The following is a 14,007-nucleotide window of genomic DNA, read 5'->3' as shown; positions in this document are numbered from 1 at the left end:
CGGTGCACACACAGCGAGCTACCGATCACCAATACTAACGTGCGAGTGATAGTGAGAGCGAGAGAGAGAAAGAGCAGTAAGAAATAGAGAAAGTGAATTTTCCTTCAGAAGCGTAGGAGAGAGAGAGAGAGCGGGATAAAAAGAGTGTGTGTGAGAGAGAGAGAGTATTAAAAGGCTCCAAAGGATCAAGAAAGTACAAGTCATATCCGGTTCCTTTTGCGCATCACTAACACACGCTCGTTCTATCCGGTGCAGACCGCGTTTGTGTAGTGTAGTTAATAGCTGATTTAGAGTCTGGATCCTTTCCTTGCACTACTTCAAAAATTCAACATGCTGAGTAGTAAACTCCTTTATCATACAGCTTGCTTTCCGCTGTTAGGGATGCTTTCGAATAGGACATCAGTATATTTGTGAGCGGATATGTGTGTCACACGGACACACTCTCCCCTCGCAAGTAAGGCACGGCTCCCGTTCTATTGCACACGGCACGTAATACACTTGTCTCGCGGGTTTTCTCGAGTATGAACCAACCTCACAAACACTCACGACCACTTTTCACTCGACCGATGCTGATGTGGAGGTGTATCCGTGTACCCAAACTACATAAAAAGCAACAACGGGCAAACAAAAAAACAAAATGAAATAAAATAAAGTCCACGCATGCGTGCACGTGAGCAAACGCGCTTGACCGGCACCGGTTCGAGTGGACTGTCCTTTTACCCCGTTCCCTTCCTCGTGTCCGAGCGAGTTTAGCGAAGCGATGGTGGAAATCCAATGCAATGAGTAGGCAATCATCTCGAAACCGCAGCAAAGGGTATCCGCTTGCGCTTCGAATCTCGTTCTTGTTATCGTGTGCTCATGTGTGTGTGTGTGTTTTGCTGCTGTTCATCGTTGCATCCAACGGCTTTCCCAGACTTTCCGGCAACGGTGAGCTGCTGCAAAGCGACAGGGGGTTGCTGGGAAAAAAACCCTCCTCCTATGTTTATGCAGCCCGTGCCGTACACGAGCTACTCGGTAATAATGAAGGGAGCGAAGGTTGCTGAACGGAGCGAAGGGATTTTTGCTCGAGCAAAGCGTGGCCAACCCTTTTCTGGGTGTGTCAGCAGGGTGCAAAGAAAGTAAAACGCATCGATCGGCGACGATGTTGCAGCGTGACGGTGGCAGCACTTTTCCGCAGCTCGCCTGCGAAGCAGGCTGGATGCTGGAGAACGATGGGAGGGAGGGGGTGGTCTCTCTTTTTTGGTTGGGTATTGTTTTGGATGGTTGCTTTGGACGCACTAGTGCAGGGTATGGGGTGCGCGGCTGTCGTGCAAATGGAAAGGTTTGCATGGAGATGTTTTACACCAATTTTGCGGAGCAAGAGTTGCACCCTCCTGTTCCGTGTTCAGTCACGGATTTTAATATTCCCGCTAGTGAAAGTTGCTGACCGGCACGCGTACACACATATGAGCGGATGTGTATGTGTGTGTGTGTGTGTCTATGTCCAGCTACTGCTAGTGAGTGTATTAAGTATGCATATATTGAAACCGTTGAGCGTAAAATTTTATGCCATTTCGTTTTGAGAATTAAAATTTAAAACCCAAGCCAAAGATGCTTAAGAGCTAGTAGCTACGCAAATGTGGCTCATATTTCGTAGAAACCCATTTTAAAAGGAACAATTTTAGCAGAAAAATTGTTTTAGAACGGTGTTTTCAACACAGCAATTGTTTAGTTTAAGCAAAATTTCCCAGCAACTCTGCATGCTTCTCGCCAACAGCTACTGCGTTTCAGGCAGGACGATTTGTAGGGTGTTGCTAGGCAAAACAACAGGAAAACTACAAATTGGACGGTGTGCGAGAAAAGGAACCAAGCTAGCGGCCTAACGATATGGAGAAACTGTAGATTGCAACTTTATAACGAGCACGGCTAGATCTCCCTATCGCCCGCACAGTACCGTGGGATAATTGGTGGACGGCAATACGCTGCTTCTAAACTTTTATTTGTAGGCTGGTAGGTCGACTGGCTGGAAGGCTGGAGATGTAAAAGCGAGCCAGCAAAGCAAATCTTCATCACAAGTGTACTGATTCCGAATACGCAGATTACAACTTTTTTCTAGATTAATTTATTTGTATACACGTATATCAAAAAGAGTACATACTCAGACACGCATTACATGGTATATATTAGCTTGTATATAAATGGTTCAAATCGCTCATTCGTTGATGTCGTTTGGCGTGGATGAAGTGGACAGATCTTGAAGTGATGTAGTGCTATGATATTTTACAACAATTTTAGAATGTTATAATTTTACCTTTAAAAGAATAAAATGGGCATTACGAACAAAACTGCTAGTTTGCCAAAAGACACCAATACGCGTCATACACTTTCCTAGGGAGAGAGAGAGCTTTCCTTGAGTCGTTTGCATGCAAGCGTATTGCGTGCAAGGCGCGCCCCCTGTGTAGGCGCTTGCAGCACCAACAAAGAGCTTTAGCATAACGCCCTCTAGTGCGGAAGTTTACGGACCTTATTTCTTTGGATCGGGGATGTTTGAATGATGCTGCTGTACGTTGGATGTGAAGCAGAGCAGACTGGTTGATAAGCTAGGCGGAGATAGACGCTGAGATTACACGCACACTGCATATCATAGCAAATTTTGTGAATAAAGGTGGGGTGAAAAAAGATGAGAATCCTAGTCACGCTCTAGTCGCGTAGCGTGAAGATGGCATCGAAGAAGAATAGCACCCCGTTCGTGACGGCCAGTGAACCCTTCGAGATGCCGATCTTCTTCGTGTCGGTGTTCCAGGCATTTTCCCACTCCTTGAGGATCAGCACGCCGGACGCGATGAACATGGCGCACCCGATCAGACTGAAGAACAAGTCCAGCTTCTTGTTGATCGGATTGCTCAGCATGTACCCTAGAGAGAATGAAAGAAAGAGAGAAATAGAAAGAGAGAGAGAGAGAGAGAGAGAGAGAGTCAGAGAGATAGCTTATCAAAATAGACAATGGTAATCAAGAGGTGGAGGCCCTGGAGGAGTACTTACCGGCGAATAGTGCAATAAGAATCACACTGTACCCGACGAAAGTGCCGGCCGACAAGAGCTTCGTGATGTCATCTCGCTCTCCGAGACTTTTGTAGTGCAGTATCACACAGGTGATGGCCAGCGCCTGAGAAGAGGACAAAAAGTAGAGGTCGTAGGACGATTAAATGCTTGCCGGTCGTGCTGCGGCCCAGATCTGTCCAGACTATTATTGCACGATGAGTCAGCTGAGAGTTGCTTGAGATGACCTCAGGCACCTTCCTGCAGATAGCTCGTATAAATCAGACAGGCAGCGTGAGCATTCGTCACCTTCTGGGGGCTGGGGCGAAAACATGCAGCGAGAATGTAGCCATGATAACGCTTTGTTGTTTGCGCTCAGCCAGCGAGTGCAATGCGCAAACATGAAGATATTGAGCAGTTTGTGATTGCTCACCAACTTTTTGTTTTTTCTTTTTTCCCCTTCTTTAAAGAATACACGAGCAGAGCTAGTGTTGATGCTCGGTCCTCTCCTTCTACCCATGCATCAACCGGTCGAACTGGGTCAAGTTGAACCAGTTGCGGTGTTAGGTCTGATGCGCAGTTCGCGCGTGCCCAACGCATTTAGGCGAGCACGTGGAAAAAGTTGGTTGGTTTTTTTTGCGTGGTTTTGGAGTGCTGTTGATGTGGTTGTGAACGCATAGATGTAAACGCATGACTTTAATCATTTGCTCTAGCGAGCAAACTCGCCTTTTCTCGGCCATCTGTTTACACCGCCGTACAAATGAGGAGCAAAAACGCGCACTTCCCCGAATTTGCGCGGGCAATTCGCATGTTCGGAGCTCGGAAAGATTTAGCTGAGGGTGCATACAGTGACCATGGTTAATAGATTATTTTAAGCACGATCTTGCCCCTCCTACAAAAGTGCTGATGTCATCGATCATTAAACCGTCCACGACGGTGAATGGTGATGAAAGCAGCTCCGCTGCAACAACTTGAGGGACTTTGCTGTGTTAGTTTGCCTATTCAATTTCCCGAGCTAGTCACAGCCACACGTTTCATCTAATTACTTATTAATTCATTCGTATTTATTCTCCCTCGGCCGCCCTTTCCTCCTTCTGCTCAGTTTTGACAATCGGTTAGGCTTAAAACTCTGCGGAGGTTTGTAATTCGATGCGTTACACGCAGTCTGTAATTCCTGTGGCAACTCCCCACCATTGACCGGAAATTCAATCGCACTGCTGGTTTAGGAGCCGGTCAGTGGATATGTAAACAATTGCTACACAAATAAACCGAAACGGAAAACACATTAACGGATGAAAATAGTAAGGGGCCACCACAAAAACAAAAAAGGCAACGATACGATGTCGATAGTTGGTGTTCGGTGGGTGGACGTAACTTCTGAGCACAGCATGGCTGGTGCTTCCTGGGGAAGATTTCAACTGTCTGGGTTGGAAATTGCTTCGCTCCATAAATTCTTGCTTTTAAACGCACGCTTATTTGCACTTGGGGATGGGGAAACAGAAAAGGCAAACACAGAAGGCAGACTGTCGCCAGGAAACTGCGCGTATCGCGCCAAAGCTTCACACAACTTGATTCGGGTTCTATTTAGCACCACAAAATCCAAACACTTTGTCATTAAGGGTAGCTATTTTTTTACAACGATAAAAACTTACCAACTCCAGGAACTTCACGATGGACAATCGACTCACTGCCATTGTGCTTTTTGTATGTGGACTTGTTTCTTGGGGCGGGTTGAATGTGATGCACGGTTGAACACGGTGTGCAAAACAATAACAGCACGGAAAAACGCACAAAGAAACACGCTCGCTGTGTGTGTTTGTGTGTGTCGGTAGAAAGTGAACCGATTGCTTGAACGTCTCGAGCACGACTGAGACATCGCCTGCACTGGGTCATCATCGCAGGCCTGCTCTTCTGCGCTCGTGTGCGTGTGCACGCGTTGATGCGTGTGATGGAAAGCACGGTTGGTTGAGGAGTCGCGAAGAATGGGCCGGAGCACCGGGATGATGTCATCGCGCAAACCCCGTGCCGCTTCGAGCTATTGCGGCGCTGGATTTACAATGCCTTAAGGCGTGCTACAGTATATGGATCACACATATCCAAGGCCGGTTAGTTGAGACGCGTTCTATTCTAGCATCCGTCTTTACCGTTTCATGGCTAAATAACTATATGCGTGAGATAGTAGTCTTGATACACCTCAGTGTGTGCCTAAACGTACCGATACAATTTCACGCCGTGAAGCGTGAAAAAGAAACCAAAACAAACTTGTCTGAAACAATTCACGCCTAAATGTATGTATCCAACTGTCATACTGTATGGTACGATGACATTAAAAAAAAGAAAAACTTTCACTATTTTCAATGGAATTCTAGCCGCATGGCTAGGCTTTTTTGATGTTACTTTTTAGTTCAATCGTGAATACTAAAAATAGTTCCTCAACATTTCAGAAAGTGTAATGTTAAAAATCTAGCGAATTATAATGAATTCCGTGACCGTGAAAATGTTCAGACCTTATGTTACACTCACATTTTGTCTGAAAATGTGTTTGAAAAGATTAGGTTTCTTTAAAATATTTTGGTTTTATTATTATTATTATTATTATTATTATTATTGATTGTTTAGCTTCAACGGGCCGTATGGCCGTATATGTTCAATTAAAAACATATTTTTTGGGGTTTTGGTATAATCGGAACCTGTAATGGGAAAGATGGACACTATGCAGGGTATGATGAACAACTGTACAAAACGTTAGAAATTTAAATGGTTTACTATATTGTAACGTTACCTATAACTTTTCGCTTCTTGGTAAACAATAATTCATGGTCATATGCAAAGACTGTTCGTTTAGCCATCAAATTAGGAATCATATGCGTTGCTTAGGAGAAGGTAGGTTAAGATGGACACCTTTGGAAAAATGTTCAAACTCAAGAATGTTTAGGTACAGCGACGATGAAAATGTACCTACCTTATCCTACATTCATTTTTTTTCAGAAAAAGTTGAAATTGAATCTTTTAAGTTTTTATCATTTTTTATGTTTTTTGAAGACTGTTTAAGACAGACACCTGATAGGAGAAAGATGGACACCATGGAGGGTAAGATGAACAATTATAGAAAATGATGAAAATTGAAGAGGTTTATGGTATTTTAACATTATGTATTGCTTTACATGTACGTGCATAAAAAAATATTGGCCAATTGCAATGACGGTTTATTCAGCTGTTAATTTAGAAATTTTAAGCACCGCTTGGGAATTTAGAAATTGTAAGACGCGTTTACAATATCGTAGAATGCCAAATCTAAAGCATTATTGAATTATCAGGCACTAACAGCTGACTTTGTCCCAGTTCACAGAACAGCTGTTGAGAACTTTCCTTTATGAAATTACTCAAGTCCGCAACCCAAGCATATTTGATTTTTATTTTTTTTTTAATTTTCTACCAAAGTTATGATTGCTTTTGTTATTATTATTATTATTATTATTATTATTATTATTATTATTATTATTATTATTATTATTATTATTATTATTATTATTATTATTATTATTATTATTATTATTATTATTATTATTATTATTATTATTATTATTATTATTATTATTATTATTATTATTATTATTATTATTGTTATTTTTATTATTATTATTATTATTATTATTATTATTATTATTATTATTATTATTATTATTATTATTATTATTATTATTATTATTATTATTATTATTATTATTGTTATTATTGTTATTATTATTATTTGAAATTTTGATCTTTGTTATCATTTAGAACCTTTCATCTATTCCGGAACGATTTCAATGCCTCTTCTTTTTGTTGATTAAAGAGTCATGAAAAGATTTAGATTTTAGTTTAAATTCAGAATTCATTCGCGACAGACCTGTCAGGTGGACCACAGTTTTTTAATTACATTTGACATGTCCCACGCATAAATATATGGTGCATACTTGCACATCCAGTAATTACACCGCATATTTGCACGAATGTACAAACCTCAATTGAATGATTGTTTTCTGCCAAATAACCAAAACAAAAACTTCTTTTGAGCAATTTTGAGTCCAACAACTCCATTTGGATTTGCGAGGGCGTGACATTTAATCGTTTGATGAGTTGTGTCAAATCATACAGTTTTTTTGTGTATGCTGCATTTTTTTCTCACCTTCATAGTTCGTTTTGGAGGGATCAACATTACCCTTGTGGGTGTGTACATTGTATTAATTGTAACAATAATTTTGAGAAACGGTGTTAACCAATTACATAAATCTGCTTATTTTTGCCCTTTTAATTATATAGTCACTGCGCTAACGCTGAAGTGGTGCTCATATTGGAATTTAGAAGTTAGTTCTCTCGAACTTTTTTCTTTCTTTTTGGCTCAACAACCGTTGTCGGTCAAGGCCTGCCTGTATCATCACTTGTGGGCATGGCTTTCAGTGTCTAAATGATGTCCCCCCATAGCAGGATAGTCAATCCTACGTATGGCGGCACGGTCCATTTGGGGCTTGAACCCATGACGGGCATGTTGTTAGAGTCGTACGAGTTGACGACTGTACTACGAGACTGGCTAGTTCTCTCGATCATGAATGGTTAAACTTCTACCATTGCAACGCCATACAAGGCTTCTTAATGGTATTTTAAATTTTTAAGCTCAGTAAATTTACCCTCCTCGATGGTATATCGATACGATATTTTGAAGTAAATATATTATTTAGTTTATTTGGATTAATTATCGGACCTCTGCATGTCTACATAAATAGATGTATCAATACTTATGAACTAACCAAAACGAAATATAAATATTAAAATCGAACAGGTCACACGCAACATTTAAAAAAATCGTTCTAGCTATCCTAGACGCTGCAACAAAAAATCACGACAGAAAGGAGCGCGCGGGACCTTGCAGCAGCCCCATGTTTTTTTTGTGACATTAAGCGACTCCAAACCAAGCAATAGGCACTGTTGATAGTAAGTAGCTTGGACCCCGTTTGACCAAGGAGAGAGTCGTTAGACAACCCTTGTAAACTTGTGCTGAACTTGTGCTGTGTGCATGCAACTCTGTACATTTTTTCATCATAGGTCCTAAAATAATTCAAAAACAAAAACCACCCTACGCTGGCGTGATTTTTATGCACGTGCTGTAGATGGTCATTTCGCACCACCCAACAATTTTGCCCTGCGTTCCCCTATTGTATTCGTTCGAGAGACGTCGCTATGTTTTGACCATCGATGATCCTATGTTTTGATCTGTCCACATATTGTTTGTTATGCTGACGCTAACATTGCTAAATGTTTAATTTTGTTGGTTGTGCGAGATAAAACTGCACGTTTTCATTATTGCTCATCGCGTTTGCAATATGATCCATGGAGAGATGCCGCTTTGTTGCAACTGTAGCGTTGTCAGCAATTATGCTCATATTGATGCTTGATCGTCGTGCTTGATCGGGTAATATCTTCGTTTGCACAATCAAAGCGATACTTATGCATATGGTTCGCACCGGTGTATTTGGGTATAGTTTTCTTCTTCCATGGTTGTGCTGCGCTGTAGCGGCCGCTCACGTTCTCACGCGCTCATTTTGCGCTACGAAAAGGGGGCTCAAGCGTTCTATACTTCCACTATTTTGTTTTGAGCTCAAAACTCTCGCTAAGCTAAATTTTAAATTTGACTGTCGCGCTCTAACCAGTAGCATTGATTCATTTGCTCCCCCGGTTTGTTGCTGCATTCCCGCCGGTGAGCCAGAGATGAGCTCATCAAACAACGATTTTTAGCGTCAGGGACGGCGCTTGGAGCTAGCGTGCGCTGGCACGTCGATGACGGCATCGGTTGCTTAACGGGGGGCGGACGGATGATCAATGTTTGTCTCGCGATCATCGCGTCCATTCGGCAATCAAGGTGATCCTGGACTGCGTAGATGAAGCGCAGAGTTGCGGACGGTAAACATAGCCGTTTCCTTTTTTTCCTTTGTTGTCATAAATGGTGTGAGCAGCCATGGAATTGTCGATAAAAGTTGAGGAGGAAAGCGTAGCACAGAACGTGTACCCTTGTGAAATAATGTCCAGGGGATCTGAGGTACAGTTGGATTCTGAGAATTGTGGTTGGTGACATGACCAGGAACATTATGCTTTCAAATATTCCAGTCACATCTTGGATTGCTTATTACGCTGCTAGGAACAGTAATGCTTAGGTATATGCGAGATGAAAGTAAGAGCTATTTGTAAAATAAAATGAAAACAACACAAAATTCATAAACCAACAGCACTGTTGACTCTAAGTCAAGATTCGAAAATTTGAAGAAAAATTTCAATAACTTAAAAATCGAAACTATTTATTCAAGTCACTTTCCGTCCGACTGATGCATGAATGGCACGCAAAGTGATTGATGCTCGGAATACTGAATTGAACGTATTCTGCAAATATTTGTTTATGATTTTGGGGTATGCAAGTGTATGTGTGTGTGTGTGTCTTTGACTGAATTACAATAGCCGAATAGCGCGCAGCTCGAGCGTCAAATTATGCAAAGTGAAAAAAAAACAGCAATGAAACATTTTCGCTGAACGAAATTCGAACAGACCCTTGGTTGACCTTGAACTGGTCTGCTTAGAGCCAGAGACTGTAACCCAAACACGAACCAAAGTAATTAAATCGTGCATAAACAAGCAACACTGCGATATCGCGGCACTACTAGCGCCATCTATTGCAGAACACAATTTTGCCTAGCCGAGGTGCGAGCTTTCTGGGAGCTTTGCGACGGAAACTTGAGCTTTCTGGATAATGTTAAAACGGCAAAACAACGAATTGTAATGCTGAATCCTTATAATATTCTCTTATAAATACAGATAAATTCAAGTTTTTACAGAGTAAAGTTTTGATGTCTTATACTATCCAAATTGATTAACCGTGTTCAGCCTCACTGAGTAACGTCCACTGCTCCGACGTAAAATGTGACGACACTTTACCGCTCGGAAGCAATGCAAAACAAAACAAAATGAAGTGAGGAGGTAAACATTGCACATTAAAATAGGTCGATCTGGGATATCGATCTGGACGGGATGCGAGTGCTTTGTACGATTGGGTGGAAATGGCACACAGCGAGGGTAGAAAGGAAAGGGTCACCGGGTTCAATTGAAATATCGTTCCCCATCTACCCGCGTCCGGCGCGGACAGTGAGGAGGGATGGGAGGATGGGATGGGACGAACCATTCCTCCCGTTGGTATACCGAACCGGGCATGTATTGATTTTGCGTGCGTTTGTCCGCTGCCTATAAATTGCAATGCGCGATGTCGCGATGGCAACAAACTTTCCCGCCAGCCTTTGCAGCACGGCCTCGTTCGCTTAGTTTTCTAATTAATAAAATGGTTAACGCTCGCACCGACACCCGAGTCCCGAGAGACGCGCGGCGTGGGAAGAACAACAAAAGCTTGAAACTTGTTGGCTGGAGTTTCCATCCGATTCGTTATTCACTTTTTTTTGTTGCTCTTTTAGTTTACTGAGTTCAGCAAAACTAACTCGAGATATTGGAAAAGTCAGCTATGTGTGTAGCAAGAGGTGGATCAGCATCATCACGTCCAACACTCGAGATTGCAGCAATGCCGGTGGTGAGAACTGATCTTGAAATCGTTGCGTCGTCCAAATTGATCCGGCAACGCAACGCCAGACGTACGTTGCTCGGAAGTACTTCAATCTCCCTGCCTGTCCGCCCCGTCGCTCTCTCTCTCTCTTTTTCTTTCTCTATCCGGCACACAACACACCCACTGCACGTGGCTTAGCACAAGGGGGAGCTATTTTTCGCTATCAATTAACCTCCAAACTCGGCCCGGTCTTGGGCCACCCTCATTTCATCAGACTTAATCTCGCACGTCAAGACGGCAACGGACACACTGGACACTGAGGCACGCAATCTTCGCTGGTGGATTACGGCTGGTTTTTGGGGTGCGCGTTACTCAACGCGCTGTTTTGAGCTAGATCTGGGACGGAAGGGAAAACTAGACGGAAGGGAAAACTACTGGGAAAAAGTGGCGCTGTGCGTGAGGAATGATCTGCGTGTTAGTTGGGTGAGCGGACTAGAAGGAAGCAGTTCCCTTTCGGCGACAAGTGCGCAGCGTTGGAATACGGGCCGTCTTTTTGTCCTTTTAGCTCGGTGCTGGTCTGACTGGTGCAAGTGTACTGGAATGGCGGAAAATTCCGTTGCTCCTGCACCAAGGATACACCACAGTGTGCTGCCTGTTGGAATTCAACCAACGGCACCAAGAGAGTACCGTCCGCCATTATCGATCATCAAATTTTTGGAGCTGGTAATTAATATCACTACCTCGACTGGACTTATGTGTGTGTTGTTGTTGTTGTTGTGTGAGAAATCACCAGCTTCTGAAGAGCTGGAGCGTCCGAAAACCGCCTTCCACGATCAATCAATTGCTTTTTCTTCGTTTTGCTATCATCATTCAGTCACTGGCGGTTACCTGTACCACGCTGCACTACTACAGCTTCAACGATGGTGATCTGGTGACGGGCTTCCTGGCAACCGGGACGTTCTGTGGCTTTATCGTGATTCTGTTCACCGTCATGGCAGGTACGTTCATTGCAGCTTGCCATGTGGTCATCGATCCGCTGTGACAGCGACTGAAATTTTTTTCAGGCTACCTGATGAAGGCGCCCCTTCATCGTCGATTGAGCATCTTCTACAGCCTCCTCGGCTGCGTCTGCTTCCTGACGTCCGGCGTTTTCATTATCGAGGCGTGGGAGCATGCGTTTCGCACACGGACCCGCGATCTCGCCATCACCAAGGGCTCGATCTCGGTTATCAACGGGGTGATCTTCCTGATGGACACGATCTTTACCTTTCGTGAGCGCAAGTGAACAGCGCGCAATCGGGGTGCTCTGGGTGCCCCACACCATCTGGTCCGACGTTTAGCGGTCGCCAGGGGTTTGAGTGTTTGGTTTGGTTTGTTTTAGATGGTTGTCTGTAGTTTTGTAATAAAATTGTAACAAGGTGTTGTAACTAACGCAACGAGCGCTGTTGGTGGATTCTGAATTTAGAATGCCATCGTGCTCAAAGGTTTTAGGTAAATTGGTTTTCATGGTGCACAATTTCTATTACAATTAATATTTATTTTCCTATGTGTGATTTTATGGCACACGTAGTTTTTATGAACAAATTAAAAGGACCTTCAAACACGATCAAACACATTCGATAAAACATTATTCACTACGATTTTTAAAGGGAAAGGGCCCATACAGGTTTAAAGTTTAAAAAAGAGTTAAGTTTAAAGAGTTTAAAAAAGAAAAAATCCAAAAAACTATCCAATAATAACAATAAATACCTAATATGTGGAGACGTTAACGCACGACACCGAATTGGAATTGTATCACTGCTAATCAAGCTGGTAGATCCATTTTTTGAGATATCCAGAAATCCCATTTCAATGTATACATTCATTCAAACGCTCTCACATACATTCATTCAAACTCTAGACAAAATCCGTCTGCATTTTAACAGATAACAATAATGATATTTCTACGCCAATCTCCCTAAGAACTTGCTTCCGATCATTTGTTAGTAAAAATTCAAATAAAAAAATATATCACTAATTAATAAACCCAATCCATTAGCATATAGCAAAGATGCATTAACAATCAATATTACTATCACAGAGCTGAATCTAATTTTGCAAACATCTTAAATAGATGAAATGATAATAAAAGCTACCAATGACATCAAATATGCTCATCATATAGCCAGAGTTCCAGAAATATGTCGTGGAAAATCATAACATCATAATACCGATGAGGATGAGGTTGTATCTCTTATATAAGTGCGCAATGAGTATAGGAAAAAGGGGCAGCGACACAGGCAAATTCAACTTACCTACGGCTTAATGAAACCATCGACACTAAAACACCACTCTAAACGCTGCTTGGTCAGATAATCTTGAATCAAATAAACAGTGTTCAGAATTACAATGGTAGAATATAGAAACTAGTAAAAATGTTGATCAATGTGCCAAAAAACTATCCAAAAAACAATACAGAAATTCGCTAATAACCGCAAGAAGAAATGTAATGCTCTCAAAACAAATTTTGAATACGAAAATAACACCATTAGCCACTATATTAGTTATTTAGAAAAAAGAAAAAATAATCTACTGCAAATAACTAATTATGTATACGATAGCCCGCAGTAAGCTAAAAAAAACTAGGGATCTTTATTTATGAACTGCTGGACTACTTTTTAGCCGGTCTCGTAGTACAGTCGTCAACTCGTACGAGTTAACAACATGCCCGTCATGGGTTCAATCCCCAAATAGACCGCGCCGCCATACGTAGGACTGACTATCCTGCTATGGGGGGGAATCAATTAGTCACTGAAAGCCAAGGCCACTAGTGGGTACAGGCAGGCCTTGACCGACATCGGTTGTTGAGCCAAAGAAGAAGAAGAAGGACTAAGACTAACTTCTGGATACGCTTCTGCTACTTAGCTGGGCAGGTGTTTTCGGTGCAGGTCGCTTGCCGGTCACGTTGTCAACAACGTTTGCGATGATCATGATCGCCCCGGTCCATCCGAACATACGACACCGCACCTGGTGTCCGCTTCCAGCGGAGTTCTCGTTGATACCTGACTCCACTTGCGACCGTTTACTTACTTAGCAGCTGTGCACATATCTAACTATTTTCAATCGCATCCCGTTGCAGAATTTACCTACCAAAAAATCCTAAAAAATAGATCATTATTGTTTATAAAAGTATATCTACATAAATCTTATAATGAAATAGTGAATTTGGCCCGATTACAGGTATTTTCAACAAAACCTCAGATGTGTAGAACCTCAGACTGCAGGGCACATTTAAAAGTTTTCATGCAAATATCGATAAGCAATCCTGTTCTCTTTTTGATGTCCTTTTACAATTACCCTATATGACCGCGTTGCTATCTTGGTACAGGTTTCTATCCAATTCTTATCCCGGTTCATAGCATGTTAATATCCGTGTC

General features: G+C 42.2%; 2 protein-coding genes across 4 annotated transcripts; one reads left to right on the top strand and one right to left on the bottom strand.

The window, feature by feature from the left end:
- Positions 1–2,078: 2,078 nt before the first annotated feature.
- Positions 2,079–4,901, bottom strand: LOC120905436. 2 transcript variants are annotated; one of them, XR_005739911.1, is made up of 4 exons: positions 4,671–4,901; positions 3,022–3,145; positions 2,503–2,894; positions 2,079–2,367 (listed from the first exon to the last, which is right to left on the bottom strand). XR_005739911.1 is itself a non-coding variant. In XM_040316196.1 (3 exons), exons 1-3 carry the CDS (start codon positions 4,710–4,712, stop codon positions 2,680–2,682), a joined length of 381 nt encoding a protein of 126 aa, XP_040172130.1. In that variant the 5' UTR covers positions 4,713–4,901; the 3' UTR covers positions 2,079–2,679. The 2 variants fall into 2 exon arrangements, 1 of the variants encoding a protein (XP_040172130.1); XM_040316196.1 differs by having other exon boundaries at positions 2,079–2,894.
- Positions 4,902–10,880: 5,979 nt separating this feature from the next.
- LOC120905435 lies at positions 10,881–13,295 on the top strand. 2 transcript variants are annotated; one of them, XM_040316195.1, is made up of 4 exons: positions 10,881–11,074; positions 11,157–11,314; positions 11,466–11,589; positions 11,656–13,295. In XM_040316195.1, the coding sequence occupies exons 2-4, from the start codon at positions 11,192–11,194 to the stop codon at positions 11,874–11,876; spliced, it is 468 nt and encodes a 155-aa protein (XP_040172129.1). In that variant the 5' UTR covers positions 10,881–11,074; positions 11,157–11,191; the 3' UTR covers positions 11,877–13,295. The 2 variants fall into 2 exon arrangements, with proteins under 2 accessions (XP_040172129.1, XP_040172128.1); XM_040316194.1 differs by having other exon boundaries at positions 10,882–11,314.
- The last annotated feature ends 712 nt before the right edge of the window (positions 13,296–14,007 follow it).

Source organism: Anopheles arabiensis, chromosome X, assembly GCF_016920715.1.
Source record: "Anopheles arabiensis isolate DONGOLA chromosome X, AaraD3, whole genome shotgun sequence".
Lineage (NCBI taxonomy): Eukaryota > Metazoa > Arthropoda > Insecta > Diptera > Culicidae > Anopheles > Anopheles arabiensis.
Note: the sequence above shows the minus strand (reverse complement) of the source record. Positions and strands in the feature narration are given on the sequence as shown.

Bases quoted from the DNA above. Each gene is read 5' to 3' on its own strand.
- LOC120905436 (XM_040316196.1), bottom strand. From the start codon at position 4,712: ATGGCAGTGAGTCGATTGTCCATCGTGAAGTTCCTGGAGTTG. The intron at 3,146-4,670 runs GTAAGTTTTTAT...TCCTCTTCTCAG, and splicing joins TCGTGAAGTTCCTGGAGTTG to GCGCTGGCCATCACCTGTGT. The intron at 2,895-3,021 runs GTAAGTACTCCT...CATTCTCTCTAG, and splicing joins TCTTATTGCACTATTCGCCG to GGTACATGCTGAGCAATCCG.
- LOC120905435 (XM_040316195.1), top strand. From the start codon at position 11,192: ATGGCGGAAAATTCCGTTGCTCCTGCACCAAGGATACACCACAGTGTG. The intron at 11,315-11,465 runs GTAATTAATATC...ATCATCATTCAG, and splicing joins TCATCAAATTTTTGGAGCTG to TCACTGGCGGTTACCTGTAC. The intron at 11,590-11,655 runs GTACGTTCATTG...AATTTTTTTCAG, and splicing joins TCTGTTCACCGTCATGGCAG to GCTACCTGATGAAGGCGCCC.